Consider the following 24,151-nt stretch of genomic DNA (forward strand, 5'->3'; position numbering starts at 1 on the left):
CACCACCATGTGTTTTTAGGTAAAACAAACTCACTCAACGCTGCGCAAAACAACCACATTTAGGGTTAGGGTTAGGGTTAGTCTGAAGGTAAACTTCACAAACAAAGTCCCAAATGTATCATAAAGCACAAACATATTAGTGATTAAACAAGGGAGGGTAATGGAAACAGAGGACAGTGTGACACGTCAGCATGACTTAATGCTCAGTGCAGACAGTTACTGAAGTTGACTTCACAACTTTTGAAATAAAGTCTTGTGCGGCCTGGTCTCCGGCTGCCAAGTGTGACTGATTGTACGGCTGACAGCGCTGTCATCAGCAGTGCAGTACAGATGCCCCATGGTGCCCTGGGACTAAGCTATGAGCAGGACCAGACTTTTACTTGCTCTGAGTATGAATCATTTGTTTCTCATAAGTGAAGACAAGCAATCTTAAAGAGCCCATATTATGCCCTTTTTGGGGTTCGTATATTTAATCGATGTACCTACTTTTGTACGTTCACAATAGCTAAAGTCTGAAAAAAGTGTCTGTTTTCATGTACTGCTCCTCCTTGCTCCCTCTACGCTATGAGTCTGTCAGCTACGCTCTGCTGAGCCCCCACTGCTAGACCCCACGTGGGCCAAGTCTCCTCTCATTGGTCTGCCGAGCCGCTCTGTCGTTATTGGTCAGTTGCTCAGCAGGCGTCTCGGAAATTTCAACATGAGCTGCTGGGCTTGCCACAACGAGCCAATGAACATAGATCAGTGATCTCACACTGACAATGACGTCGCACTGACAAATTTTTATCGAGGGGGGCTAGAACCAAGCGTTACATGCGGCTAATGCTACAGCTAACAGGAGGACGTAGGAGAAGCCGCGTTTCCGCGGACTTTGAATTTTTGCACATAGATGTGCCTAAACATGCACAGGACACTTGGAAAACACACTAAAGAGCATATAAAACCAGAAAAAGCATAATATGGGACCTTTAAGAGGTCACATTGGGCCAGATGAAATTATGATGGGTATTTTTTATTTTGTTTTGATAGATTACAGATACAATGATGAGAACATACAATGATTTCAATTAAATTCTAAATGTTAGCTGAAGCTCGATTGTATACCTCGCAAAATGTATACACAAAGTAAAAAGTTGCATGTTTATAAACGAGAATGTTCACCAAATTAAAAGGGATTAGTTAGAAAATCCAGTTCAGATACTGTCATTATGGACTCATGATCTGCAGGCTGCTACTCAAGAAACTGTCTTCACATCAACCCACTCAAGTTCAATCACAGCTTTACTCTTTGAAATCTGTCCTCTTCCTTCTTGTCTCCTGTGCCAACAAGCACCAGAATAAAGCAGATTTTTTTTTCTTCGTGTGCATGCCAAAACCTCTTTTTGAAATCATCTGAAGCGTAAAAACGGTCCGTTAATCAACCAAGCTACCTGTTTGTGTTAAAACTGCCTCTGCTTCCTGGGCAAATAGAATAATTTCTATCATCTATGGCTGTATGTTATGGATCCAAAAAACAACAAACAAAACAGTTTGAAAAAAACCCTGAAGGCAGAGTCTTGGATTTGAAAGCAAAATCTGCTTCGTTGCCAAAATGTCCTGTCAAATATTTAGCAGTAGGATGCACCTGCAGGGGGAACAATAATATGTCCACTCTTTACTCATGTCATTTGTTGAGTCAGTCTCACAGTTTGTTCTGACAGCAGCGTTGGGATTGAACTGTGTCATCAAAAATAGCTGAGATCTAAAAAGTCCCTGCTCCTTTAATTCCCAAACTTTAACAAGGCTAAGTGGATGAATGCTTCCTGTGCTTATCTTTTTGATTCCTTTTCTTGTCCCAACTTTGTACAGGAACAGTTAGGCACAAATGCTGCATGATAGCTTTGAGTGCTCAGATAACCATCTGCTGACCTTTTATGAATTCAGAGACGCATTCCCAGCTGTTCCCAAATTCCATGGTCTCTCTTCAGTGGATAAGCTTCAGTAAATTGACAAACAAACCCTACAATCATATTGCAATAACATCATCTGTGGTATTTCTCTGTGCTGTGGAGCAGTTTCCCTGATGGATTCCACTGTAACAGGACAGGAAATGACCTTTAGAGACAGTTAACGACCTGGTCATAGAGGCGATCAGGACAAAGGCAATTAGCCAGTCCATAGATCACACTTATCCGGCTATAGAGAAGGCAACCAAGCCCAGCAGTGGCCACTCAACCAACATAACGAATAAAGAGTCCCACTTCCATACAGCCATTAAAATATCGAATGCCGTGATGTGAGAAAGCTTTCTAATATCTGAGAGAAGGTTAACAGCGCAGCACTTCCTTGATTTGGTTTTATGTCATATATAGTTACTTGATAGTTTGTACAGCGAAACTATTTAAGTTTTATTTGTTTTTTTGTGGGATTAAAGTGATCCAGTGATTTCAGTCAGCTTCTCCTCAATCAATAGAGCCCTCATCTTACAGGAAAAACAGATATCAGGCCACCTATGTACCCTGTGTTCTTTTTAGAAAATCTTCCATCTTCTAATGCTCAGCATTAAATTCACGAGTTATACAGTACATGCTTACGAGAAAGATGCACTCTGATACCTAGGTGCAACAATACAGGAAAACAATGACACATTCAATAGATAGCAATGTTACATGGCCAGTGCTGCCTTGCAACACCCACCAACTGTTTCTAGTTGGGCGAAGTATTCATGTACGCTTGTTGTGTCGATAAATAAATACATAAAGACTTAAATCTCTGTCTTTAGTCCAGAAACATGTAAATAGAAAACAGACTGTTAATTCCAGTGTAAGTATTCCTTAAGTTGATACAGAGCATAATCACTTCATCATGTCAAACAGGTGTAATAGTCTAAGACTAATGGAAGGTAGGGCCTGTAATCTCAGGACCGGATAAATCTCATGGATTTGATCGAATAGACTAAATAATCTACTGATTTGTGAAAGACTTAAAGACAGATTAGCAATGACATTTCATTGTATAGAACCAGCCTTTGTGAAACGTAATCATGGTCAGACTAAATACCTTGAAGTCCACTGGTAACAACTCAATCCCAGAGCAGTTAGCAGACAGTTTAAACTTCTTTTCTGGATGATGGACCACAGCAGAACCTTAATCCTGTCTCTACTACAAGGCCCAGCTCCCAACCATTTGTCTGAAAATCCTAAGAGTAGCATGGTAAATATTGCAAATGTCATGACGTTACTTCAAGAATTAAATATTCATGATGTTCTCAGGGATTAAAGCAGAAAAACGTATTTTGACTGACTCCACATATAAAACAAGTTTTATATTAGAGGAGCTCCCCACATTTAACTTCAAATGGTGGATTCAATCTATGAAATAAAATATATGCTTTTTCTTTCATGCAGGCAGGTAGGGGGTTCTGAGGGGATTCCCCCCTTAAGAATGTGTTATTCTAGTGCACAAATGAAGCCTTTTGGATAGTTTTGAGAACAATACCTTGTTTTAAGGACCAATAAATAGATGATAGTGGCAGAGGTACTCATATTGTAAAAGCAGCAGTAACAGAAATGACCTTAAACAAGATAAAGTCCTGCACTGAAAACTACTTAAGTAAAAAATACAAAAGCCCAAACTATACTTGGATGGAGCTTGTATACCGCTCTTGTGATCTTCTGACTACTCATAGCGCTTTTACATTGCAGACCATAAATGTCAGAATTATGACATTGATGGAAATCCATTGTAGCGATGGAGAACTTAAATCCTGTGTGCTGTAGACGTTCTCATGAAGTTAAAGCTTCTGTTTTCATCCCCTTGCTATATAGCCTTATGTTAATGTCATCTAATGATTTCAAAAATCTGCAGACACAGCTACTACCTCCTTTGATTCATTGACACAGATTTCCTGCTGATATACTGCTGAAAATATGTTTCGAAGGACCTCAGCGGGGGAAGAGGATGCCCTCTAAACTTAAAAAAGATGTTCATTCTTTCCTTGGCATTAATGACAAGCTCCAGTGGAGCTGTGATTTTCAATGCAAATTAATGTGAATTTTAATTATGAGATTTTACAGCATCCGCAGCCTTTGTGGCATCATTTTATGAGTGTTATAAACTACAGTCTACATTTGCAACATTACCAGAGAGGGTGGAGGCAGGACACTGCTGTTGCTCACACAATACATAAGAGGGAAATATCAAAAATATTTTTCGGTAGAAACGCCTCAATCTTTTAAGACTTAACGTAAAATCTGGTAAGACGCACATTTAATACTTGTTTTTTTTCATCTAAAATGTTGGCTGCATCTTATATACTGGTGCGACCAAAATACTAAAACGCTGAGACATGCACCGTCAAGTTACCTTTTAAAAATTGCAAGTCGCTTTTGCTATAAATCTTGTGATTAATTTAACCCTTCAAAAGCATTTTAAAATTTAGGGAGATAGCGTTTATTCCTGATCTATTGAACAAGTTTATAGAAGAAACCAACTGAAGGCTCATTAGCTCTAATCAATAATGTATCATATCAGTTATTTCTCAACTTCTGGTTCTTTATCAGATCTGATTCCATGGAGTCACATCATGACAATTTAAATGCACCAAGTCTGATTCCTTTCTAGCTCCAATCCCCACATACATCAGCAGATCTTGATGGCAAAGTTCCCATAGGAGTCTACTGATGGAAATCTTTCATACGTCAATCATTGTATTGGAGCCAGCTGTCTGGACAGTTGCCTATGTTTGTCTTTATATTACATAGAGTATTATACTAAAACAATTAACATGCAAAGACTCATGGATCTGATTAGACCCTTATGAGACATCAACAGAAGGCAATATAAAGCTTGGAGTCCAAACACAATTAAACATAACCATACACAACTAGTGTACCATGGGAATATCTCTCATCCCCACACTGCTCTGTTTACCTTCAAGCAGCTCCCGGGGATTAAGTTCTCCCTGGGGTCCACATTAATGAGACTGTTTGTGCTGTGTCACTCATACTGAGAAGCCCACTTCAGCTGACAATACTAAAGACTCTCCACAGTGCCTTCTCTCCCATTGAATCCCTTATTCCTAAATGAATTTGCAGTTAGAAAGCCATTTTCTCTAGAGGGCTTTTGAAGAGAAGCACAGAGCCTGCTCTCTTGGTTGGTGGTGGTTTCTTGGTTTTGTGTAGTGAGGGTCTGGTCAGGAGGCTGAAACTGACAGCTCAGACCTTCAGAAGCCTGTGTCAAAACTGAAGGTGTGAATTCTAAACCTTTAAACGCTGACCTTCAGGAGGAATCAGAACGTTGTGGAAATCCTCAGGTTGCTCTCTTTAGGAGACAAACAGCTCGGCGCCTTCGACATCAGCCTGCGCTTCACACATCTCTTCTGGTGTGGAGACCTCAACTACAGACTGGACTTGGATGTACAGGTCAGAACTAAAGTTATTATTTCTACATTATTAATTCCACAGTATTCTGATTTAGCTTCCTTAAAGACCTGTTGTAGATAATTAAAAAGTGAAGTAAGAATACATAAGATAATACAATAGTGGTAAGTGCATAAAACTAGTATACAAAAGGAGAAAAGTAAACTATTGAGGACAATTTATGATGATCTATGCTTTGAAAACTTAAATGGAAAATTGCCAACAGTATCCTCTGACAAGCACATTTTTCAACTGAGAAGGATGGTGAGGTGACAAAGTGAGATTCTGATGCTTGAGCTTTCAGCAGTCCCATAATCCATTTAATACTTACATAAAACAAACAGTAATGATATCTAACAATTAGGACGAGGAATAAATCCTAGCTGAGAATATTCATGTCTGCTCCAGGACTTGTCACCTTATCATCTGCCATTAGACGTCTGGACAGACGCCACATCTAAATATCTGTGACCACCACAGTGATAACATCCTGGCCGAGCTCCCTATGAAGAAACAAGGAGTAAGTTGAGTAAATAAGATTAATCCCTTCCATTAACAGAGGGTCTGCGGTCTCTCCTGCCTTTCCACCAATAACTATCTGGTCTTAGTGGAAGATTAGAGGACAAAAACGAAGCCAACAGCATGACTCCACTGAGCAGGCCTCCCCTGTTTAATTACCAAAACAGCACAAACAAATTAAGCGTCATAGATCATGTGAAAGGACAGCTCCGGAGGCTACGATCTGGCTCAGACTGGCTCTACTCTCTCTCTCTCTATGGTCTCTCCTAATGCCGTCTATCCATCAGTCATCACAGCAGACAGACTGGGGACTGTTGCCACACTGTTATTAATGGCTAAAGTGATGAGACAGAAAAGGTGCGAAAAGAACAAGATGACTATGTCAGACTGATCATTTATAACAAGAAATAACGCTGTAAGGTGTTACATGTGTTTCATCTGTTACCTATTACTAAATGTACCACACTCTGAGCTGTTGTATGATTCAAACAAGATCCTTTATTTCAGAACAGTTTTAGTTACAGCCGGTGAACTGAAGTCATAGAATAATAAAATCTAGAGTCCCAAAAATGTGCTAAGATCGATGTACTATAACGATTACTAGGGCCCTATGATTTCCGCAATATGGAAAACACAGACGGAATCACAGAATTAGACAATAAAAATGAAATCAACTGTAAAACACGGAATATAGTGGTATTTGCTGAAATGTGTGTGTGATCTACAAAAAAAAAAATCAAGCTTACACTCATCAGCCAGGAAGCACTGTGGACACTCACTATAGGCCGGTTGTTGGTGCAACCCAAAACTCTGACACAACAATTTATTTTCATATTGATCTACCATCTCTGACTTTTTTAGGACTGGCAAAGAAAGCATGGCTGAGAACCAGCAGGATTTAGCTCAAGAAGGAGAGACACCTGAAAACATACTTCATCGTTGACCTCCAGTGAATCAGGAGAAATTTTGTTTTTCAACAAGGGAGAAAAAAACTGAAAGGAAGAAATGGATATGATAGAATAAAGGTTTAGAGACCAATCTTCACATATAGCACTGAAATAGAAGATAAACTTAAGGAAGTGCTCATAAAATGGCAATGTCAAGACAGTGAGGAGGACAATTTCAATAAATTACAAAAAGCAATGCTAGTGTTTCGGTCCATTTCACCTTAAAGCAATAATAATTGATAAAAAATGTTGTTCGGTAAATACAAGTTATAGGAGAAGGATACTGTGCATTTTGTGCTTTCTGTGTTTCTCTGACACCAAAGGAAAGCTCAACATCTCCTCTGACTCTCCCTCTTGCACCAGTTTCCGGTTACAACCAAGCCCCACTCTGACAGCCTGCCCACCAGTCTCCAGTCTGAAATATTACCCATAAAGCCCAGTGCCACAATAAACCCAGAGCCATGGCTGATTTGTGAATCCAATTACCTCCCTGTCTGTAATGGCTGTGTTCAGTGCCATGATATTAAGTCAGCTGTTGTCAGCATATGTCCTTAAGGCCACAGCTCCCACAAGGAACCACATTCAGCATCTCCAGGTCTTTTCAGACTACGTTACCACAAAGTGCCTTAACGAAGCTCAGCCAACATTGCGTCTTTGTACAAATATATAGTTTCTACATCGGGCTAATATTCTTTTCCCAGTCTGTGAATTCACATTGTGTTTCAGCATTGCAGAAGCACTGCACAGCTGGAGCTGCGCCATACAACACAATCACCTTTGTCATTTCATCACGCTTGAGGCTGGGAGAGCAGCAAATCATCTTTTTATGTATACAGATTCATAGGGAAAATGACAAATAAATAGAATCTTGAATTTATCATTTATGGCCCTCTACTGTCAGTCACTGTTACTATAGTAACCACACGTTGGGTAGACAGTGGTACATGTAGACTAGCAGGAAAGAGGCAGACACTTTACCTTGTAAAGTTTGAAGCTCCAGTTTGCAATTAAAAGTTGAAAAAAAAAAATAGAATTGTGAGAGAGAATTGTGATCTTAATTCTCAGGGAGAAAAATTGTGATTCACATTTTAGAAGGAATTGTGCAGCTCTAACTGCAATATAGGATCTCAAAATATGTGTTTTACATGTTTAACGGCCAATTCACACAAACTGGCTCATAAATCTGGGACAGCAGCAGGCTACAATGCATAGTGAATGGGTGTTAGAGCCAAATGTGTTACAGGGATTTAAAAATGCAAACTTTAGGAGAAAGTTGAGAAAAGCTAATTTCAATGCAAATATTATCTGACATTACTCAACCAACATCCAGGCAAAAGGCAATCCCTTTAGAACACCTGAACTGCCAACATCAACCAGGGCTAGTTGCTTATGCACTGTGATTACTTGATTGATTTCTGTGCAACCTTTTTTTTTTTTTTTTGTCCAACACTTTACATTGAGGCATGCAAACCAAATTACAGCAACACAGATGAAGATGAATGTTACTTTTCTTAAGCCATCCTTTTCTTCAGTTTCCTCTGAGCCTGTTTTACATTATCTCACCAAAGTTCACTAACACTTGCCTGAGGGGTGACAACGTAATCTGAGCTTCAACCGCAACAACGAATGATGCTTTCCTAAACAAGGATTAATGAAAAGCAAGACGGTTTATTTTAAAGAAATAAAGACTAAGACTAATGGTACCAAAAAACAAGGGCCAATATATTTCTGCAAGCATGCGCGTATTCCATGTTTATATGCATCTGTTTTTAGATAGATAAGAGCAAAAAAATGAAAATAACATGACTGGAGCAGATTTAGGCATCCACACTTAACAAAAGTGTGTCACATTAAAAATACCTATCTGGATGGTATAATGATTAGCTGGCTTTTGAAATACCAAACTATGAAATAGGTAGACATTTACTATCACAGCTGCTGTCTGCTTTCTAGTATTTTTAACTGCCTAAAATAATAAACAAACAGACCATATTTATTGTGTATTTTAAAACAAACATCTGAGTAAAAAATCTCATGAGTCTAGTTTTGAACTTAAACCCTCTATGTTGTTGTACTCGATTCAACCTGCCATGACCATGTAATTTAGCGAGGTCTACAGTTCACCCAAAGCCTGACCTCAGCTTGCATACCAACGGTCTAAAATAGACAGAGCTGTAATTGAAAGAACACAACTGAAAACTACACCCCATTCCCTGGTCAAAATGTTACTCTGGTGTTGTATCATCGTACTGTAAATGCTCACCTCCCGTTCCTCGAAAATGACAGGGCTGAAAAAAGCTACAAATAAATATTGGCCATCAAGACGTGCTGAGCACAGAAATGGCTTGCACTTATCCTGCCGCAGGGGTCTGACTTTAGCAAGTCTTCACACAGTAAACATGCCTTTACAGGGCTTCCTTTACAGTCAAACACCAAACCTTTAAGAGCAGTCCCAATGACATTTGAGACAGGGTTTTTCTGCTTTGGTATGAAATAATCTGCACAGTGGGGATCTTTTAGGGTGAGTTCCTTGAAGTGAAAAACATCCCAAACAAAATTTACCACAAAAATGTGTTGGTGAAAAGAACGTAACCAAAGAATTTTTCATATCTTACAATTTTGACAAGCTTCAGACTATGAACAAACATTTTGAGACATTTTCTGCACACTACCCCACTTTCTGTCATACTTTAATTAAGAGGCCAAATGCCGCCATCAGATAGAGAGAGAACCTCTGCAGCACTATTAATAATGCATTCATGGTTACATTCCCTCCATCCATTCTGGTACCATTTTGTTTGCAATGGTACCCCCCCCCCCCCCAAGTAAGAGCCACATAAATCTCAGCTCTCAGTCTCTATTACAGTGGAGCGATGGCTGCCTGACAGACAGGCAATCTCTTTGGACACCCTGTTCTCTGGTTACAACCACTGCACCACAGTCTCAGCTTTCTCCATTTCCTCCACGGGGGAATGTTCAACATATCAATGTTTGGGGGAACAGCATTCAACCAAGAGGGCCAACTCTAGCACAGTCATATATCCATATGAAAGCAGTTATGCGGCAAGGTCGGAGTAATAAATGTCATGAAGTTTCCTGTATTAAATTACGGTTTCTCGCTAATAAATAAAATAAATCCACAATAAATGGAAAAGCTGATTCTTATAAAACATAAATATGTGTACACAATGAAACTCCTAAATAAAAGTTAGATTTAGTGGCTCCATTTATCATCCAGTGCTAAGGCAGAATATTTATTGTAATACAATCCCAGAAGCAGCAGTGGTCTCTGGTAACTCCAGAGATGTACAGCAGTAGTGTCCAACATCCCACTGGTGATCCATCACATTGCAAGCTGTGCTACTTCCAATTGCTTCTCTTGGCTTGCGTAGTAAGGGGAAAAAATGCCACCATAAAACAAAAAAAACTAAATATAATCAGGTTAATTCTTTCACCCAGTGAATTCACATTGCTGGGCAGGTGCAATGTTGCTATTAAAGTTTCAGAGTTGTCCTCTCCTCAGCACAAAACAACGTAGAACAGACAAGGAGATACAGCTATGCTTGTGTCTGCACATTAAAGTGACAGCTGTGGTGTCCCTCATTACTAAAACACAAACATAAGCACAAGTCCAGCAGGGTTGTCGGGATGTAGCTCTTTAATATTTTAGTTGTAAAGGTCTGACAGTCTGTCAGATATGCCTATCAAGGCTGACAATATACAATATTTAGTGTTGCTAATTTCCCCAAAAAAATTAAAAATCAATGATGAATCGCTAATGTACAGGGTAGTAATAGTCATCTGACAGTCACTTGATTCCCCGCCTAGAGTCAATACACCAACCAGTTAGTCAGCCATTTCAATGACTGCCAAGAAACAGAAACTTGCCGACAAAGAATGACTCAAGTAATTAGTTAATTTATTTAAAACAGGATACTTACTGCTTGAAAGCATTAAGCAGGAACAAATTCTTGTTTAAATAAGAAAGGATGTCCCTAATGTTTTTGTATTATGCTCTGTTACATGTTGTAGTATAGCTTTGACATAACATAAGACATTTTTAGAAAATAAAAAAAAACTGGTATGTTTTTAAGTTAAATGTAAAAAGCAGAAAAGTTGTGCAGCAAGTCGTTGATAAACAGTTTAATCCAGCTTCAAACTTCTTTCTGTAGTCTCCTGTGCTCAGAGGGACTGTCAACAGAGTTTAACGCTGCAGTACTGCTACCTCAACCCCATCTCACACACTGCTCATACACAGCTAATGCAGAATAAAGTTGATGGCTCACTTCACCCTTCATAGAGCTCCTGAATGTGCTGTTGCTGAGTCCTAAGCTTCATTTTTAAAGGTTCCCTGCATGGCTGTGCGTCATAAAAGTGATTAGAAATGAAGAGCTCTGACAGTGATATGGTTGGGGCTTTGGTTAGTTGCCTTCAGGCTGCCAGGCTCTCTTAGCTACTTGATTCAAGATGACTTGTTGAACTGCTGTGTCTGCCAACACCGCTGATCCTCACAGGGATCTTTCACACAAGCTATAAACTTTTCTTCACCTTCTAACTCAACAATTAGACCGAGTTAAATTGGGTTTCTACAGGGCTCACAAGTAAGCATTAAACACAGGAATAAACAACCATCACTATCCTACATTAAGCTGTCACACAAACTGGATGAGTGGTGAGGAACTAAAACAATCAAGTTATTGCACCACCAGTCTTAAAAACCAGCCTGACAGATGGTGTGCCGCTGGCAGTAGAATAACTTGACAAAAGCAAAGTATTTTGTAAAGAGTGATTTGAGGAAACACATGCGCCACTTTTCCACCGTTTTGATAAGTCTACGTAATGAACGGCTGCTGTGTCATGATGGAGAGCCAAGGATAATACAGTGTTCTTACAGTAACCATAAATAAGTTACGCTTCGGACTTTCTAACATTGTCTCTAACTTACCACATTCAGTTAGACCGTATCTACTGAAACTCTGAGGGTCTGTCACGCCAATAAATTTCCACTTAGTTACTCTCTCAGTGAGGTAGGAAGCTGGTTCCACAAAATATGACAATGGCTCAAACTTTACCTTTGTTTTCTGCTTCCCCCCCTTTCTCTTTATCCCCGTTTTCTAGACAGCTACTGCCTCAAGAACCCCAACAAAGTAACTAATATTGTCATGCACTAGGCAATTAAATGTGAGCTGCCAAATATCTGTATAGTACAGAAGTCCGCTCTGTATTCAGTCTAAATGTGTTCTGCAGTACTCCCATTCAATGCTAAAAACAGCTGAAATATTAAAGCTCCTTCTCAAGCACTCAATGCACAACCTTAAAATCTTTCCTCTGGCACATCAGCGTAAAGAGCCAATAAAGGCAGTCTAAGGATGCTCTGCAGTGTGGAAGTAAATGGCTGTCACTAGGCCTGATAGAGCTTCTCTCTCTCTCCCAGTGTTCATGGGGAGGCACTCGACCCCCAATTACTCATTTTGATTCAAAGCATGTTTGTGTCTCTGAGACTGCATCAGGAGAAAAGGGAACAGATCAATTCTGTCTGTGTAAGATAAAACAACAACATAACAGCACGACCCGAAATGAGATAAGACATGAAGCACATTGTGATTGGACAAACACTTGAGCATTCTTGTCCCCAGAGCAGTAGCTTTTCTGTCTTCGACCACATGTTTTATCAGCCTACAGGACATATTTGGGAAAACTGGATGATTAATTATACACTATATTTGTTTTATTATTAAGTGTAATTTTTTTATTACACTTTGTTTGAGACTTTGAAGGATTTTAAGAGAAAGTGAAGAACAGCTAAAAGTAAGTATGCACAATGCAATGACAAACCTCAAATCTATACCAAGACACTAATCTAATCAGTGATTGGACTGTGATCACACAAGACAAGAAAGAAAGCAGTGGAACCTGAGGTACATTTCTCATGCCTATTGGAAGCTGGTGAGCTGATTGCCAGAATAAAGCGAAAAGCAGGTTAATGTAAGACTTCAGATATCACCCCCAGCTTTACAAGTAAAGCTTTGTGTGCCCATAGCAAATGTCCCATTGAAATGCTGCTGTTTGTGCGTTTGGCGACAAGGGAATAATTGGCAAGTAATTCATAATAGTTGCAGCGAAGACACAACTTCTATAAACACGCACTTTCAATAGGCCTTCAATATTCTGACTGAGTAATGTCTATAATTCTGCTTTAGTGTGACAGAAACCAGATGAGCAGTGTATGAAATCATTTGCATTTCAAATCAAAGACACAGCGTCATTACACAGCGGAATAATCTGAAAACTTCATCCATAAAGAGCTGCAGTAAAGGCGGCTGTCGGTCAACATTTAAAGAAACCGCTCGTTCCTATAGCAGCCTACTTTCTGCTCGCGTAAAATGCGCACATTTCATATCTGTCATATCACCATAAAGCACACCGTTACACAGCAAATAGCCTACTGAGGGGTCATTGGAAAACAACCCTATCACAGTGTTGTAGAAGCAGCACAGCTCTTTAAATGCAGTCTCAACAGCTGGCATACGCCCGTCAATTAACACACTAAACACACTCGGAAATGTCATATAGACTGTTTAAGTTGTATTAAACAACGAAGAGGAAAGCGATAAATATTGGGCTAAAAATCCCATGTAGTCCAGCCATATAGGACACTTTAGCCTGTGGAAACACGAAACACACAGCCGGTGGATTGTGTGCAACAAAAACGAACATTTATGCCATAAGAAGGAGACCGTTCATGAACCTTGAAACACGTAGCCTACCTGTGTACTGCAAGAGAAACATTGTCCACGGAAGGTGAGCTACGGTTCCTCTACTGTAGGACGAAGTGTGCGAAGTAGAAATATATCCTTGAATGGAGCACCGGGTCTCTTCCCTTTGACAGCCCGCTCCGCTCTGCAGACAGGACTGCATTGAAAGCAGCCAGGAGAAGCGGGACCTTGTAGCTACAGCAGGAGAGCCCGCCCTCGCGTTGACGTGCCCGCGCTTCACGACAGAAGAAGTTCGCCTCCCGTGCACGAAGCGCGCAGGCGAACTGTTTTGGCTGTGTTAAAGGGCGGTACAACATCCTGTGACTAAAACTCCTGCTTCTTTTCTTTGACACCGAAGGAAAACACGATTTTTTTTTTTGTGAAGGGTTTCTTCTCACATAGCTGCAGCTGGAGTCTCATTCCAGGGCTATTCTGAAGACAAGTAGCCTATTTGTTTTGCCCACTTGAAAACAGAACCTTCATTCAGCCATGGCTCCAGGAGTTTCTACATGATGGTAGAGGATTCCTACTCAAAAGGAGCATTCAAGCCAAATATCTGTGTAATCTTTGCCTAACGGTGTGCATTAAATATGTTAAAAATGATTGAGAGCATGAACAGATTTGGTTTGAGCAACACACAGCCAAAATATTAATTACAGAAGGAAAACAGTGGAGCAAACATAATCATGCTTTTATAATTAGACTCTGTGTATAGAGACATAGAAAACTGTGTGCGTGAGAATGATCTGTAATGTATCTGTAATGAGTCTTCTAATCCTGGTCTAATAAACTCCCTTCAGTCTGGTTCTGACTGCACTGAGGAGACAATGACAACACCTGTTTATACTGAATACTCAGTCCAACCTCTAATGAAAACAACACATCACAAAATGGTTTAAATTTCATTGAAGACTGTTAAGCATTGTCCTTCAACAGGGTTAATAGGAGGGTGGATAGGAACATACGGTTAGTGACACCACCTGGCTCACACAGTCTAAAACAGAAGCCCTGCAAAAAGTAAAATGAATGATTTAGTTGTCACACATTAAGAATGTTATCCAATGTTTATTTCTACCAAATGTATACATGGACAAAATATAAAACATCACCTCAGTGTCATGCAATGAACATGAACAGCACATGATGCTACAGCCTTTGAAATTAAAAAAAAGTTTTCCCCCCATGGTTAGCATTGAACTTTTAATTGATTGATTAAATGGTCTGTCAAAGATGATCATCATCGTGTTTTGTACGGCTTCAGTAAAGTAAACAACTTGATGTTAAATAAGTCAGATTTAAATCAAAATTAAACCAAATCCCAAGCAAGAGAGAATGTCATGTAAACATCATGAACAGGGGGCATTTAGAAAAGCAGCTGGTGGTGCTAATTCTTCAGTCTTGCTCCTTTAAAAGAGTACACAGTGAATGTCAGTCAAACCTCTGACAGTGGAAAAAAATGTAAAAAAACAAACACAATGGAAATGGCAAAGCTTTCATCTGTTGCTAGTCTCTCCATTATTTTAACAAAGGCACTGTAACTGTACTGTAACACTATATCCCTAATGAAGGTAATGAAGGATTTACTGCTTTACAGCTGTATTAATAGTCTAATTTATGGACCCTTAATATGGCAACTCACTGTGTGTAGTTTAAAACAGGGCTGGTACAAAACACACACAAACAGGAGCTAAAGCTGAGGTCACCTTGTTCTGATTAAAAGGCCTTGGACCATGTTTAGAAAATATCCGCTGTCAGATTATTTTCTCTGCCCCTCCAATAAGTCTGCTTCCACTGCCATCATAAAATGATCTCAAAAGGTAAATACCTGTATTTACCAAAGGCCAGAGTGCTGCACCCCTTTTTCCAAAACCTCTAAAATCAAGTCTACTCTGAGGCCTTAAGAGCACTTTTCTACAAATTGTGTGTTGGAGTGATTTTGGGTCATGACAGGAACTTACTTTACTGTGTCTGTCATTATCTGTCCAACAATAGTCACTGATATATAGTGATACAAAAACTAACAAATCAAATAAGTTTTAGTACATTTTATATGTGTAACTAACCATGGCAGACTGACCTGAAGACTAACCAAAACATATTATTACTTCTGCAAAGAATTCCCATTAATTTATCAGAAGGATTACAAAACAACACATGTCGACTTCAATTTTTTTTCGAGGGCTGTTGCATGAGACCAGAGAGAATCCATTCAATTTTGGAGTACGTTCAGACGGACTTAAAACAAATCAGTTAAAAGCAGATGTGTCTCATGAATAAAAAATAATACTAACCAAGATCTAACACTTGAAGTCAAGGTAAAGTGAATGTTGTGATGAAACTATCATACTGTTAAACATGACAGCCACTTCAAACATGACTGTAGATACAAATGCAGCAGTTATGTCAAATATGCAGGTCCTCCAAGTGAATATGAGGCTGGATTGTTGGCCTTGATGGAGGCCAGAGCTGTTAGAGCGCCCGCCTATGTTACAATGGGGATTCTTGGAAAGGTGTGAGAAACTCGACACAACTAGAAAGGCACCCAGAGATTAGAGACCACCACCATGTCTATCCACTTTTATGAAACACAGAAAGAATATCAAATATTTACTGTAAATCACACCAATTATTTTCTGCCATGAATCTTGTTTGCTTGATTTTACACCAGATTTGTATACAGGAGACACTGACATGTCCAACATAAACTAGTCTCTGGAATAAAACTCAAAAACGTATATCAAAATATGTATTGTGTGTTTGTGAATCAGTTCCAGATCTACTAAAAAATATAATGCATATTATTTTTAACCAACCAAGTTTCATTAAATCAGACCAATACTTTTTATGTGAACTCTGTCTCAGTTGAACTGGAGAAAAGTCTGAGATACTTGTTATATGTACAAGATATTCACGTGAAGTTCCTTGGTTTGAAAAGGCATACGGTCCACATACTGGCACACCATTAAACGCAATCTAAGGATGCTCTGCAGTGTGGAAGTAAATTTGAGAAACAGTTCCATATCGAGAGAGACAGTATTTTCAGCCTGGAGTTCCTTATTGATCATCTACTTTCAAGGTTGTACAAGACAAAAACAAAGCTACCAGCTGATTGTTTGCTATTTTGCTGTCCATGTTTCTCCAGAATAGACTTAATGATGAATAAACAGAGTTATTTTTCTCAGCAGAATTCAATTACTCCTGTCAGCCAGTAGTAATGAGTAACAGCCAGTGCATGCTCTCATTCAATTTCAGAGTCCATCCGTAAATAATGTTGGTCTGATGTCTTGATTTTTTTCTTTTATAACAATGATGTTCTTTCAGCAGTCTGCTTAGTGTAGCAAAGCATTCAAATCAAACACTAGTTTGACTCTGTGCCTCAGCAGATGAAGATGGCCTTAGTTTGCTTTTATAATTTTGTTTGAGAGCGTGTGTTTGGTGACTTTTCAGACATCTTAAGAGAAATCTACCCACCTCAAATGTTAAGGGGAAACATAATTGATCGCTGCAAGATTTCACTATTTCCTAAAAGAAAATTCACTGTAGCACCTTTTTTTAGTAAATCATGAGCCCAGTTATGAGCTCATCTCAGTTTCACATAAAATTCAATTAATGCTTTTTAAATGGAAGCTGGGCCTCATTGACAACTATCTTTGAGAGACAATAACTGTCCTCTTTACTAGCATTCATTTGAGTCAATTTCCCTTTCTGCTTATAACATTCATGACTATTTGTCCTGTGAGATATTGGAACTGTTTGTCTGCCTCTATTGAGTAGTATGCAGCACCACTCACTCCTGTTTTCACACTGTAAGAGTGCAGCTCCACGTTGTATCAAAATGCTGTTTTCAGACAAACAACAGGGTTCAGGTAGATGCTCAGAGAGGAAGAGAGTTGATATTTAAAAAGGTTAAGCTCATCAGAATGTCTATTAGTGTAAAGTGACTGCAGTGGTATTATCAGTGTAGTGTTTGTGGCTCATGCACAACAAGAACATAGCTGCATCTCATGTTTCTTAAATGCTGTCTCCTCTCTCCTTGGTCAAACTGAAAGTAGTTCCAGACCATCTCAAGGATCGTTCCAAAGCCCCTAAAGCTGCTCGAAGTTGAGAGATCGAGGAATGAGGAGAGAGATCTGAGGCGGGACGAGCTCGAGTCTTATTAGCGACAGAGACTTCGATGAAAGTTAGAGCGCCAATAGCCTGCCGGTTATGTCACGCACTTCATTCCTTGTTGCAGCAGCTGTGGGTTCAAAACCATCCACAGCCTTTTGCTCTATGTCATCCCCCACTCTCTTCTCCCAACATTTCCTGTCTCCTTCAGCTGTCCTATCCATTAAAGGCAAAAATAACTGAAAAATGACAACAACAAAAAGGCTTCAATGAAACTTCAGGATATCATCAGAGAGAAAAGATGGATTGTAAAACAGATGCTGAACCGACATCCAGAGGTTGGGGGGAGCATCCCTGTCTTTATGCTTTTTGCTGGCTCTATCTTCCTTAATCATTCCCTTTCTAATGACCTCTCCCATCTTTTCCTCCTCTCTCCTTATCCGCACCCCTGCCCCCTGACTGATGGTTAGCAGATGATCATCTGGACAGGAAAGGTTGCAGTGACTCCCCAGCTCGTTATGACACCTCATTAAGAGAGCCGCACAGTGTCCCAATTCACGTACTGGTGTGTTCCTACTTGGAGGAATTTAATGAGTTGAGGGGGAGTGATAAGACGCCATAAAAAGCTGGATCCAAAGTGTTTGCCACAGTTTCCAGAATGATCGGAGAGGAGGGAGTTACTGGTAGCGGCAGCATCTGTCCTGGAAACCGAAACTAAGCTCAAAAGGAGGACAGGCCTGTAACTAGAGAATTTCCCCTCAGCATGAATATTGATGGAAATGGGTCTCAAACAGAGCGCAAAACAACTGTTAACCCTCCTGCACTGCAACAATGTTGTTAACAGCCCTCGCTGCCCCACCATCATTCACAAACAGAGATTCACTCGACTCAAACACCTCGCGCGCATTTCAGCTCGTACAGCCACAAGAAGAGGTGATGATGGATTGTGTTTGTTTGTTTGACAACATAAGTTCACTGTGTTTTATTGTTGAAAGCCCTCTGATACACGCAGCAGCATGTTTATGAGAGAGAGTGGGCACTTTTTGGCAGCTGAGGTTTGTAGCTAGCTGGTTGGGGATCCTGCCACCAAATGTGCCATCAGCTTCCCACAGGTATCAAACTTCACTGAAAGTCAAGATTCACACAAAGAGAGGTTTATCTTACAGCCAGATTTCTACCTCCCACTGAGGTCAACACACCAACAATGAGACTGAAGATATTGGTCTAAACGGACTTAGGAGGACTTAAAGCGGAAGTGTTTGTTTTCCTCAAAGTTTGAATAAAAGTAGGAGAGTCTTCCTAAAAACAACACAAAGTCAAACAATCCTATTTTCTAAATGAACCAGCATTAATCAAAGTTTTATTTTCTTTGTTTTCTTAGTCCCAGCATGAGTCATTTCTCTTCTGATGTCTGAAATATAGTCATTTTTTAATATTAACTCAACAGTGACTGTAAATGTGGGTCAAAAAATAAATGCCAAAATATTCACTTTGAATATTTGTTTTTGTGGGGCAAACACATTCTGTCCCATTTTGTCCGAACCTCATGTTCCCATTCATGTTTTTATAGATATAAGTTTTCATTCTCTCCAGTCAGTAGTCCTCTTAAAATGAAAAATACAAATAAAATTAAAAAAAGAAATATGTTCTTTTACGTCACATGTTACCTTCAAAAGTGGGCTATGAGGAGACTAAAGCAAATGATCCACCAACAAAGGTACTTTTTCTTTTTGTTCATACAAACATGAAAGAGACTTTGGCCTTAAATCAGAGTTTAATTAATGAAGAAAGAGAGAGAAAAACTTGACATCTTTATCATCTCACACCTTTTAGCTGCACAACAATCCTGAGGAGGAAGAGAGGAGATTTCCTCGATGGTGTAGAAATCTCTGCAGTATGAGGGAGAAGAAAGAGCAGACCAGACAAGCAGGAGGAGGAAAAAAGGCCAAGTATCAGACAGAGCATTCATTATCACCTGACTGACCTGCATATTGCTCTGCGTGAGAGTAATGGGAAAGGACACACTCATCGGCTGAAAGCCCAGCAAGAAAGGTGCTTTTTATCCCCCTCTCTCTCTCCACACTCTTCAGTAATCTTTCTTTCTCAGTTCAATTTCTATCCTCAGACTGTGTGCTGCAGGAGCCCACTGTATGTACTAAATACAATAACAGCTCAGTACTGAACGCATTATGAAATAAATGTGGAAGAGCCTATATTTATAAACTCCTCAAAAAAAGTTTGGAAACGTTATTGCGGTCCATTATTTTGCACCTTTAACAATACTAATTGGTGTTGTATTTTATATCGTTGGAAAGCCTGATTAGTGACCTTTACAACGAGATATAATTTGTAAGGATCGTGCATTCGTGGAATGAGCAACACAGCTAGACATGTGGGTAGCGCCCCAACTAAAAGTGCCAAAGTCCCCTGCAATATTCTTCTGTTGGTATTCACTCTTGTTTTGAGTTTCTTGGTGGAATGGATGATTGCACTCTCCCACAGTAATTTTTAAAGGTTCTATATGTAACTTTTTACATGTATAATGTATACATGTTTTTTATTGGCCATTAAAAAGCGAACGGTTAACTCATGTGAAAAAGTACATGTTCACTGTCTATCTGTGTTGCCTGTATAAATTTTTTCCCGAGGTCGTATTTTCCGCGAAAGCTCCAGGAAGTGACATTTTATGTGCGTCCTCCTCACTCCGCTCCGCTTACAGAGATCAACAGTACAAACTCATCACACACTCCCGGTCTTCACCTGCACAGCCAGAGGAGCCCTAGGAGCTCTCAAAGGCGGACAAACTCATCACACACTCCCGCTCTCAGCCAGTGTCTGCAGAGACTGTCGTTTGTAGGATGGAGAATGAATACAGACACACAGACTCCTTCACAGACTTTCACATGTGTATGACCACTTACCTCCTCTGTAAACATTATGCCGGTAAATATCCAGTGTTTCACGGCCGATGATGATGCTCGTTTGTGTACGTACGAGCACGTACGACGAGCACGCGAGGGAGAGCGAGCAACAGGTTACTGGTGCAGTTCACCTAATGGCCATGCGGTATCGCTACAAACGCAGTATTTTTGAAAGTTACATATAGCCCCTTTAAACTTTATTAATTTTACACTGTCAGGGGCCTCAGTAGTGTATGGAAGATCCATACGCAGCCACAACAGCTTGGCACCTCCTCCTCATGCTGGTCACCAGCCTGGTCACATTTTGCTGTGGGATGGCATCCCATTCTTCAACCAGGAGTTATTGAAGGTCAACCAGCGCGGCTGTGTTGGTCAAATGCTGTCAATTAGGTACCAGTCATACACCTGTAAATGTCACACACCTGGCAGCACTTGAAGCTCAAAACAGGAGTGAATACCAACAGAAGAACATTGCAAGGGGTTTTGGCACATTTTCTTTGGGCGCTACCGACACTGTGCCGTGTTGCTCATTTCACGAATGCACAATCCTTACAAGTTATACTTAAAATTGACTAATCAGGCTTTCCAACAATATAAAATACAACACTAATTGGTATTATTAAATTGGCGAAATAAGGGACCGAAATAACGTTTTCAAACTTTTTTTGAGGAGTTTATAGTGCATGTAACATTTGTAATTACAGTGGCAGTGAAAGGCCTATTCAAAGAGTAAAATTCTTCATGCATTGCTGCATACTCACATTGCCAATTATTCTTATGTTAAGCAGATACAAAGGTTACCTTTTTATACATCTTGTTTCACTGTTATATAAGTTTGCAGGAACTTTAAGATAGATAATTAAAGAAAAAGGAAAGTGGAAAGTCAGGGAATCAAGTTAGAATTAATCATGTCTCTAACTTCATGGAAAGTGAGCTCATAATTGCAAAGACAATTAAGCTGAAACCATAAATGTCATGGTGGTGAGAAAGAAAAATCAATAAATTACAAAAGTTGATAGAAATGTATTACCTTAGAACCGTTAATGTGTCAGTACAACTTCAATGGCAATCAGTGTACAAGCTGTTAAGATGCAAGCCCCATGTACAGAGGCTGTAGTCCTCAAAGTGTGTGGCCAGTGTTCAAGTCTGACCAGTGGCTCCTATCCCCACTCTCTCGCTCCCTGATTTGTGACTATAACCACTATCATTTGTATCTAATTAAGGCAAGAAAGCCAAAAAAAGAAAAATAACGAAGAGGTTGAGACTAAATAACTCTCACCACAGTACAGAGGTGGTCTGGCATGCATTTTCCCACATTGGTTTGGAAGTGTAAAAGTTCATGCATCCTGGGCTGTATTAAGGACCGCCCCTTTAACTGTGAAAACAATGCTGCCTTCCACTGGGTGTCAATCTTTTCTAAGGACGGGCTCTTACTGGCATGTGAGGCAAGGAAGTGAGTTCTGATCTCAAGTACTCAATGGAGATACATTGTTCATGCAATGCTCATTCTGAAGCGCTGCCCACTTATTAACCCAGGACGGATGTTATTGCAAGTTGTAAACGGCATCAAAGTGTTGGACCAACTTGCAGATCCCCAACAAACGTTTAGCATTTCTAGGATCTACTGTAAAAAGCAGTTCTGACCTTCAATTTTCCAAGGTAATAAATAAAACCTAGGTTGAAAATATGTCTAGAATTTAGTGGAGATGCAGTTTCTTTTTTGACAGCCAGTAAGTGACTCAGTGCCTTCAGTATCTGACTTCAAAGAAGAATACAGTTTCTGTTTGGAGGGCTGTAAACAGCTTCAATCAGTCGCTGTAACTACTCTGGATGTGTTTTCTCAAACATTCGTACGGGTAATAAGAAGATATACTGGTAAACAGGGCAAAACTATGTCAGTTATGGAAAAATATTTGAAATCCACGAAGGAGTACGACAGGTTTAAAGGTTAAGGAAGGTAAGAGGATGAAGATCTGATGAGATAGATTCAAAATAAGACCTTTAGAAGGTGCACTGACTGTGTTGTTTGTGTGTATAAAAAAACTTCTTTGTGAAATGAAAACCCAGCAGTTATTAGACTGGCTATTTTTGTTGCCCTAGAACAAAGCCCAGAAACGTAGAAACTTTTATAATTTTAAGTACACACAGACACACACACACACACACACACACACACACACACACACACACACACACACACACACACACACACTCAGGCGTCTTACCGTTGACTCGGCTTGATCTGTAGTCATTGTACATCCTAGTCAGCGTTGTCATGTGAAATCTCAGTTTCTCAAGGAATCTGTTTTGAAAACAAAACCAACAAGAAAAAAGTCAGCTCATGCTCTGTTGGTTCAGCACATTGAAATGCTACAGAAGAGTCTATTACACCACAGTTCTGCATGCCGACTTTTTCATTTTGTCATCGCCCAAGGACACTGAGCCTTGTTAAGAAGGGCTAAAATAAAGGGGCTTTGTCTTGAAAAGAGTTAGAGGAGAAAAACAGAAGAGAATGTAATTCATCCGCTTCTTGCAGAGGCACGACCTCCCTGCTTCGTGAAGCAGAAGCTCATCAGAGCCGGAGATGGCGAGGGAGAGTCCCATTGACCGCCCTATTAACACTTAAACTGGGTGGATCAGCTTAGAGGAAACACAAAAAAAGCCGCCAGAAGGATGTACAGACAATTCTGTGATAGATTTCATTCCACCAAGAGGAGCCCTGAGGGCGCCGTGATGACCAGAGTAATTGGCTTTCTCCAGCTATGATAATCTGCATCAGTCATGGCATGCCAACAGTCTCTAAGGCCACTCAGAAGGTCATAGTGATCCACAAACCTCCCTCTTATCAACTGACTATAGAGACCCTGAGTTCCTCCTGAAAGAAGACACATTGCAAGACATTTACCCTATTTAGTGTGATTTTTGTTGGTGTTTTGCTTTTGATCAGGAAACAAATTTAGTCTACACTTGAACAGCCGTTTAATAACATATATCACACATAAAAAGAGAGCTGAAATAAGTAGTACCACATTGACAAACAAAGACTGAATGATTGACCAGGAAGAATTGTCCTTGAAATAGCCAATAAAAAGCAGGAGGCAACACTAATGATATGGCTGTAAATCCACCAAGAGGTTTAGTGCTGAAGTTTGGTATCCAGAGAATGTTGTTTGACTGAAATAGGAGCACAAAAGACATCAATGACGATACATCACATTGGGAAAATGATGAGAGACATTTTTTCAAATCTTCTTCAACTCTATGGCCCATGAAAAGCTATGCATGCGCCATAAAATGACTCTCCCTTTCACATAAAGTGGAACCCTCCACCACTATATCTCATGTCACAGCTCTAGGAGGATTTTAGTGCATCAGCTCTGTTATTCTCTTCCTAACGTGTCGGCTAGTGATAAGATGTTTATCACACATCCACACCTGCCATGTAGGTACGTTAATGCTGACACACTGAATATGACAGGCATAATAAGCTCTTGGTACACACAAAC

The 24,151-nt window shown here is 39.9% G+C and overlaps 1 protein-coding gene across 2 annotated transcripts in view; it reads right to left on the reverse strand.

Moving 5' to 3' along the window:
• The window catches only part of LOC132982190 (ecto-NOX disulfide-thiol exchanger 2-like), a 108,806-nt gene extending 85,900 nt beyond the window's left edge, over positions 1–22,906 (reverse strand). The window contains exon 1 of one of the 2 annotated variants that reach the window (XM_061048536.1): positions 22,871–22,906. In XM_061048536.1, the coding sequence (XP_060904519.1) occupies positions 22,871–22,904 (34 nt within the window). In that variant the 5' untranslated portion in view covers positions 22,905–22,906. Of the gene's footprint in view, positions 1–13,629; positions 13,796–22,870 lie in introns of those variants that run through there. The other variant, XM_061048537.1, reaches the window with a different exon arrangement.
• Between the last annotated feature and the right edge of the window lie 1,245 nt (positions 22,907–24,151).

This window comes from Labrus mixtus, chromosome 10 (genome assembly GCF_963584025.1).
Source record: "Labrus mixtus chromosome 10, fLabMix1.1, whole genome shotgun sequence".
NCBI lineage: Eukaryota > Metazoa > Chordata > Actinopteri > Labriformes > Labridae > Labrus > Labrus mixtus.